Consider the following 8,978-nt stretch of genomic DNA (forward strand, 5'->3'; position numbering starts at 1 on the left):
TAAGCATATATTATAAAATAAGTTTATAAAGTTCGAAGTGCATTGAAATAGGGTATGAATTAAAATGGCATGTCACACAAATTATGATAAAAATTAGGAAAACAACATATTTATTTGCATTGTATATAATAAAGTAAAATGCAATAATATAACACCGTCAAAGCATGAACAACGTTAAATATCTCAATAAGGGATAGAAGAGGTAGAGATACATCAAAGCAAACTTCAAACATGTCGCGCATACGGCGCAATCATATCGCGATATGTTTATTCATGGTGAAAATATTTTAATGATTCGTAAACCATTGCTTTAAATCATGGTGCTAGTAAAAATTAACGCAACAGTGCGGAAAATATATTTTATTAATTCTCGTCGATGCCTCAGAGGAATTAGATTTACGATTGATCTCTCAGTACCTAGAAACAAAATTCGTTTCATTTAATACAATTTAGTTTGATTAAATCAGAAATATTAAATTTTTTTTCAACTATCTCCTTTTTAAATTATTAATAATATCTAAATATAGCGCTAAAATAGAAATAATATGCAAAAGAATAAATTCCATAAGTTAGAATAAAATCGTGTTTAAACGACAGTTTTTTTATATTACCAATTAATAACAAGATACAGTACAGTATAATATAATATGAGCTAGATGCTTAGTACTTAAATAATATTTCTATGTGAATTTATATACATATCTAGTTCTGTGCGCCGAAATCATTTTTAGTCTTGAAACCTAATTGTATACCGAACTGAATATCACTATCACAAATTAAATTAACAAGCTATTTAATAATATTGATATTAATAAAAGCATATTAGAAAATTGTAAATCATTTGATGCTAATACACTGAAAGAAAAGATTGGCTGCAGCAAATTAGATGGTAAAATATGGCATAGCATTTTTAATTGGTTGCTGCAACCAATCAAAAATGCTATGCCATATTTTATCATCTAATTTGCTGCAGCCAATCTTTTCTTTCAGTACAGCATTTTAAAAAGCTGTAAATAATAAGATTTGCTTCAGACCGTACAGACTCAGTTGTATATTCACATTACGATCTTAAGAAACTTTGTTTAATTAACTTATTTATTTTGATTTTATGAGTTAATTTGTTTTTATATATGCATGATATTATCTATTACGATAAACAAATAAAACGTAGCGGATGAAAAATTTAGACATTGAAATCAACTAACATGTTAATAATCGCTATATATGATTGGCAAGATATTTTTTCCATTGTGAAGCTAGACGATGCCCTTTCATAAAATTTCTTGGACTGGAATCGAACCCTCGCAAACAGCTTCTTGCACTGCTGTGATCGATGGCAATTTCATACGCGGTAAAAATAATGTTAATTCATTTCAATGTCTGAATTTTTTATCCGCTACATTTCATTTGATCCTAATACACAGATAGAAAAAAGAGAAAAGAGAGGGAGAAGGAAAAAAGTGAACTTATTATAAAATACTTACCGATATGTAAAAGGGTTATAATTATAAAATTTATTATAATGTAGGCCTAAAAATCAGAATACATGATCTCTTGCGGTTTCTCGAATTTAATAGGTCGATAGAACGTGAATGATTGGTTCCATCCACGAGGCGCTGTATTGTAATTTGTCAGGTTGTTAAGATTGGCTAATTTCGGTCCAGTATAATTGTTATTCTCGTACAATTTGTTCCCTGGAAATTAAAACTTTAAATATAAATCTGCAAATATGTAAACATTATGAGAACATAATAAAGATTACTAACTGAAATAACTTTAATAAACTTAACTTTTGTATATCAAAGATTGCGAAAATGTATCTTATATCAATTATCATGTTCTTATTGTTACAAATAAATACAAGTAATGTTTAAAAATATTGTCAAAAATATATAGTAATATTGATTTAAATTAAATATATTTTAAGACACTTGTTTTCATTAAAAGTTTTCATACCGGAAAAGTAATAAAGTTTTCATTAAAAAGCTATATTTTAAACAAAAAGAAAATATATTTCTTACACAAATAATTATGAAAAATTAAAAAAAATTTATTTTTGTACCTTCATAATTTTTTAATTTCGATATAGTACACAAGAAAATTTTATGTCTTGTATATAATTCAATAGTGTAATTAATTTTTGTTAATCCGTTTGTTATTTAGCGCTACGTAAGGATTAAGAATAATGTATAGTAAAGATTGTTTTGTATATTTAGTATGCGAAAGCAATAATATCGGAACTACAAAAGCACATGCATATTAACTTGCCTAATTCTGGGTTAACGTCAATGAGTTTGCATTCTGGTGTAGTGGTGCCTAAAAGATTATCCAAGACTGGCGTGTTACGCAAATGTTTCTTAGTTTCGAGTATATTCTCCTGCGAGGCAACCATCGAAAGCATTAATGACTTCGCTTCGGGAGGCATTTCAGTTTCGGTATTGACGAATCTCGTGGCTGTGTCGTTGGCATAAAGGGCTTCCAACTCCTGTGAGGTAGTCGAATGACGTCGAGTATCCATGTACTCATCTTCGAATGCGACTGAATACTCGCTGCTGTCGCAGCAGTTTAATAAAGCAGACGGTGCTGAATTGCCACGATCTATAGATCCCAAGTTCTGATAATCTTCGGAGTCGGTGTCATCCGTGGTATATTCACTCTCGTCAGTGGAAACGTAGCCGTTGCATCGGGACTGTAGTTTCGTTGATCCTTCGTAGGTTTCGCGTGCTTTGCATAATTGACTATTGTATTGGGATTGCAGCTTTCTTTCGTAGCTTCCACGTGCGTCATACATTCGGTTATTGCATTGGGACTGCAATGTCGCAGATCCTTCGTAGTTTCCGTGTGAACTATATAATTGATCAAAATGGATTCTCAATTTTATTTCGTTTAACTATGCTCTCCACTATTTAAAGAAAGATACTATATGCAGTCACTATGTGACTGCAATTGGCAGCAAATGTATATGTATAAGCGAAAGATAAATTGTAGACTTCGTAGAACCTCATTGAACTATGCACTATTATGAATGACAATGTTATAAATAGCATCTTGTATTTATCATTTGTGATTAAAATATGCATCATTAAAAAATACGTATAACACGACATCAAATACGAAATGTAGCGCATCATAAAATCAAGTAAACTAAGTTTTTTTCACGTTTACGTCAATAATTAGATATATTAATTTGAATAATTCTATGAATCGAAGAAACAAAACGTTATCGTTAAGAAACAAAATGTTTAAATTAAAATATTAGGAAACTTGTTTGTTATGTTATTTATATTCGAAAAATCTATAAATTCTCACCGTACGTATCTCTCCTCCTCATTGTTATACTTGACAGGATTTTTCGTCTCGAAGAAACGTGCTATGCCGTTATCCAACGGGCACTGTTGTACAATTGGAATAATCTTTGGACTAATTTGCTTATATTGTAGAACTGGTCTACAAGTTTTCTCGAATTCTTGTATCAGTTGCTTCACTGGCACAGGAGTGTATCCATTTTCCTCGTTGTCATTCTGCATCTGTCTGTCGTTGTGTTGCTTATTTCCGAGCTTATTATCAATCATATTATCGTTGAACTTGTTATCGAAACGTTGTTGAATCCTTGTGTCTTTGACATTGTAACTTCGCATGTTGCAAACGTCAGATTTTCTCGGCGATTGATAATTGTTGTTAATATATGTATTATTGTTACTTGCGACATACTTATTGGCCATGTTAGTGCGTCGATTGTTAGTAGAATCGAAAACGATACGACGGGATTTTTCGACGATGGGCGATCGACAATAATCAGGAGAAAAATCGGAATCTGTGCCCACCGCAATTTCTCGAAGATAAATCTTTTTTATCTCGCTCGAATGGCCGCATCGGTTAGCATTACAGTGTTTGTCTGCAACTCGCAAATTAAAATTGATACAGCACAGCATAGCAACTGCAAAAAGCTTTGTTATAGGATTTAGCATAAAATATCTTCTCCAAAAATTAGAAGAAGATTAAACTTGAAAAGCTCCAAAAATTAATAAAAAAATATATTAAAATAAAATGTAAAAATAAAACTTGTATAAAAAAAGTTTACAATTAAATTATTTTATAATAAATACTAAAACTCGAATTTATTGTAATTATGTATGGAAAACAAAATTTATTATGTATACATATATGAAAACAATTTAGTTTATAATACTGATTTATTTTTTTCATATAAAACTGCTCTCCTCTTGATTATCATTTTTTATTGAAATTGTATAAATATATTCTATTATTTTTATAAAGAGGAAAATTAGATTTCAAATTTTTTTAAATTTATTATATTTTTATAATTTATTATCTGTTTATTCTAATGCTTTAATTGCGTTATCTGAAAATTCAATTGTTCTTAATATTTTATATTCTAGGCAATATAAACCACAGAAAAAAAATTTGCTATAAACTCAAATGCGATTATAAAATTTAATTATCAAATTTGTTTGCTTTATGACAAACAAATTTGCATATTTGACATTTTGCATTTGTTGCAAATAATTCTTATAGCAAGTACAAAAAAGATTAAATATTGTTACACCTGTAAATAATTTGCGATCCCTATATGTGCAGATAAATTTTCTGTCATGGCATAGGATTAGCGTTCATAGCAAATTTTTTTTCTGTGATGCTTCAACGTGTTTTCTGAGATTAGATGTTTACTTTGAAATGCACTTAATTATTATAAAAAACATGGTCACTATCAAAAGATACGATTTTTTGTTTGTCTTACAATTAGATACATATATCGCAGAGGTGTCAACAGCGTGCTTTTCCGCTGATTAAATAACTAACGATAACGTTTGTCAATTATGGCTGTTAAGAATGGCTGAGTTCAGCAGATGACCAAGCAGCTCAGTGAGTGCTTAACGATTTTTTATTATAATTGGTTTCGTAGATCAAAGACTAAAGGCAAGAAGCAATCATGTATTAAAGAATCACTGAACGCTCATTAACGTTGCTTTGTTTGTTACACGCAGTTGATATTAAAAATCGTTCAAGTCGGGTTTAACTGCTTAACTGGCTCGGTTCAACATTGATCTCTATTTCATGGATATGTTAAGTATAATACCTCTAAATTCTAAAACATTTCGTTGTTCATGCACGTTTGATAGTAAAAAGAGAACAAAATTTTTCTAAAAATTTTCCTATTTTATTTATAGATAAATTATATCGTATTTTTTCTTTTTTTCTATAATATAATTACTATTATAACATTATATTATTACTGTAGCTATTTTTATATTATGTTATTTTATATTATTCATTTTATTTTATATTACACATATTATGATTAAGAAACAATAAAATTAAAAAATTAAAAATGAGGTATAAAATGTAAAAATATAAAACGTAAAGTGCCATTAAAACTTTGAGAGTCTTGAAAAAAGGTCAAAAAAAGTGTAATTAAAAAACTCCAAATACACATAATTGTGCAGTATTAAAACATTTCAACGTATTTTTAGCAGTATATAAAATATGTGCGTTTTCGTGCGGTAAAAGTAATATTGACGTGTTATATAAATATATACACAATGTCAAACGGTATCGTATAACACTAATAAATTTCGACCTCGGTTTTCGAAAGACTTTGGTGACATTGATGTCCGCTCGTAATTTTAAAACGTCTCGGGGAAGATAGAGAAAACAGATCTCGCCGTTTGCCAACAGAGCTAAATCTGCCAAATGAGATCATCTTGCATTTGGAATTATTCGTGTTCATCATTGAATTGTGTTCATGTTGTACGCACCTGTTATCGGGATATTCGCGGTGTCAAGAGAGATATCCAATGTAAAAGGATTATAAAATGATTTATCAATGCTCGAGACCGGCGTGCGAGGTGTCAACGAAGAAGGCGTCATAAATTTTGTGTTACCGTTAATTTCCTGAAATAATAATTTTATTAGTCTTTGATAATGCAAACCGTTATCATTACTTTCTTTAAAATTACAATAAAATTTATCCAATCTCTCTTTTATAAAATAAAACATTTCAAACTTCCTGTAATTACAATAAAGTTATGTTTAATCTATTAAAGTTCAAAATAAAAAAAAAAAAAAAATTATTTTATTTAGTTTAAGTTCTTTTTTAGTGAAATGGTATTATAAAAATTTAAGTTTATATTATAAAATTGGAAAATTGTTATTCTACGGACAAATAAATAGAGAGATCCACAAAAACTTTGCTACTTACTAATTTTTCTGGATATATTGGCGTCTTCGGTGTGATAGGCGTATTGGGTGTCTGTGGCTGTTCTTGGTCCACCACCCACTTTTCAGATCTTTTCCTACGTTTCGCAAATATCTCAGCACCTGTGAATATTTTGCCAACATTATGTTCATATATATATTATATATACAGCAATCATTCTAGTTACATTACATTTTTCACAATAAACAACTTTTTAATGTGTATGATTTTATTTAGATATATTAAACAAAATAATATCTAATGTATTAATACATGTAATCTTAATGCATATAATTTTAATATTAGTCCGCGTCATTTAAATGTATAGTATTTACCACGTCCTCTTTGATTATTCAAATCACGAACAATATCGAAAAGCTTTTCCGGATTTTTCGGTACCGGCGCAATATTGACTTCTTCACCCAATGCCTGAATGCCGTGAATGTCCAGTACTTTCCCGCACGGATTCATTACGCATTTGAGAGGTAGTTTTTCCTATTAGAAATAATTTTATTTCACAATTTAGATACATTGTAAAAAATCCAACGATGAATGCTATTGTGCATCTTTTACCTTATGAATTGTTGTGGTTGATTCCTCTTCGTCTTCGATACCTGTGAAATACTATCTATTATCGCTGTATGCTACACAAAATTTTAAAAACTAGAAAAATAATTGCATAGCAATTTGATGATGCAAGTTAAATAATTTTCGTACTGGATTTCTTATAAATATTATTTATAGATGAACAGATACAGGTACAAATAAAAAAAGCGTATAGGAAAACTTAGGAAAACTTTTAACAATTTACTTCACGTTATATTTAAAAATTATTTTTTATTTAGATCATTTTCAACAGTGTGTGCGCAAATAAAATATGTACCTCTTTTTTTTTTACTTTTTATGATTATCCTTGATTAACTTTAGTTACACAAATTGATCAAATTCTTTAGATAAGAATACATACATTTTTACAAACGCGACAGTTTTAATTGTAGAAATAAATTATAAAAATAATTTTAATGCGTACCATTACCGTCATGGATCCATTTAACAGATCGCTTTTTTCTATTCACGTACATAGTTTGTCCTTTGCTTTTCACGTTTTTCACATCGCTGAGTGAATGCGAAATTCGACGTGCAAGCTCAACCTGATCCTCGACCGTAGGATGCGTTGGTGCGTAAAAATACGAGGACGCAAACATTTTTTCTGAAAATAAATTTTCTATGTCGTCTTATTAATCTCAACAAATGTGAATCTTTTTTTTCAAAGCTTTATATATCTCATATAGTATTTAAGTAAATAAATATTTGCCATGTAAAACATTCTTTAAAGTATAATTCATAAAAATTATTTCTGTTATCAATGAAGGCACATACTATTTTTTGATTGTAATAGTTCTTGAGAATCTGATGCTGGAGTGAGTAGTTTTTGCAAATTAATCGGGGTAGTCTCGCCCCCTTCCTGCAATTAGATAAGAAATCACACACACACATACACACACACACACACACACACACACACACCTCACGCAAACTTATGCTGACAAAACGAAACCAATAGAATTATGCTGAATGAAATTATAGTTTTTCTTTTTCTGTTCTAAAATTTTCTTGTTAATTTATATTCGACCACTATTTTGTTAAATGAAAATTAATAATCGGTATAAAAATGAGTAATCAATAACTTTAAAAATTTTGAATTAGAAATAATTAATAATTAATAATTATAATGATAATAATTAAAGGTTTAGGACTTTCATTTAGAAATATACTTTAAATTAATTTTAAGTAAAATTTAATTCAAAAGAAAATTATATGTATATAGTTATATGTTTACTAGTTGTAAAAATAAAGTATATTTAAATTCATGTATATCTTAAAAAAATAATGGTTCTAAACTTTCAATTTATAAATAAAAGAATTGATATAAGTTTAAAAAAATGATTCTAGAATTCATCGTATATACGAATAATTTCAAAAGTAATATAGATTCAAGTAGCTTTAAGGGCCATTTTCACCATCGTCGGTTTACTTAAGGGGATCCTAAAGATCCTCTTAATTGTAATGAAATAGAAAGAGATAGAACTATTTCTATCTCTTTCTATTTCATTACAGTTACTAGGCTGGTTAAGTTAACTGAGCTTGGTGAAAGTGGCCCTAAGACACGTTAAATTTAATGTACTTCTTTTTTTAACGAAAGTTTTACAAGTTGAAAACTTCAACTTACCATGCCGAAGTGCAATATTCTTGAAGTAAGATTCTCGAGGAAGTTTCTTTTAACCGGATCGTGTCTATCGGATGGTTTGTAACCGCGTGAACGTATTACAACATTGTCCGCTGATACGCTACGCTGTAGATAATTCTTTTCTTGTAGACAGCCGCTGTATTTCACGCTAGACTTGTATTCCGCATCCTTGGTGAGCCCATACGAGGTGTTGCTCAGAATGTTGCGCTTGGTGTTAACGTGTCTACGGACATTTGAAACGTTCGCAACGCGATGCGGATCCTCCATTTACGCAAACTCTACGAGATTTCACGATGACCATACAAAGGTAACGAAAACCGTACAAACAAAGAGAAATTCTCGTACCTTCACGTGTAGAAGAGTAGCGAATTTTAAAAAGATTATTTTAAATAAAAACTTTGTATAAGCATAAACTCTATCTTAAACATTACTTGAAATTTTATTTATAAAAACTTTAAACTATTTTTTAAATTAGAAACCTTATTTCAATTGTATTATATATATATATATATA

The 8,978-nt window shown here is 29.4% G+C and overlaps 1 protein-coding gene across 3 annotated transcripts in view; it reads right to left on the minus strand.

The window, feature by feature from the left end:
• Positions 1-105: 105 nt before the first annotated feature.
• The window catches only part of LOC108763296 (uncharacterized), a 15,985-nt gene continuing 7,112 nt past the window's right edge, over positions 106-8,978 (minus strand). For 2 of the 3 annotated variants that reach the window (XM_018510794.1, XM_018510793.1), the window contains exons 2-12: positions 8,448-8,743; positions 7,598-7,682; positions 7,248-7,427; positions 6,791-6,831; positions 6,553-6,712; positions 6,221-6,339; positions 5,778-5,913; positions 3,310-3,895; positions 2,269-2,846; positions 1,485-1,694; positions 106-417 (exon numbers count right to left, since the gene is read on the minus strand). In XM_018510794.1, coding sequence (XP_018366296.1) covers positions 1,531-1,694; positions 2,269-2,846; positions 3,310-3,895; positions 5,778-5,913; positions 6,221-6,339; positions 6,553-6,712; positions 6,791-6,831; positions 7,248-7,427; positions 7,598-7,682; positions 8,448-8,732 — 2,334 coding nt within the window. In that variant the 5' untranslated portion in view covers positions 8,733-8,743 and the 3' untranslated portion in view covers positions 106-417; positions 1,485-1,530. The remainder of the gene's footprint in view (positions 418-1,484; positions 1,695-2,268; positions 2,847-3,309; positions 3,896-5,777; positions 5,914-6,220; positions 6,340-6,552; positions 6,713-6,790; positions 6,832-7,247; positions 7,428-7,597; positions 7,683-8,447; positions 8,744-8,978) is intronic. The other variant, XM_018510795.1, reaches the window with a different exon arrangement.

Source organism: Trachymyrmex cornetzi, unplaced genomic scaffold (assembly GCF_001594075.2).
Source record: "Trachymyrmex cornetzi isolate Tcor2-1 unplaced genomic scaffold, Tcor1.1 scaffold35, whole genome shotgun sequence".
Taxonomy (NCBI): Eukaryota; Metazoa; Arthropoda; class Insecta; order Hymenoptera; family Formicidae; genus Trachymyrmex; species Trachymyrmex cornetzi.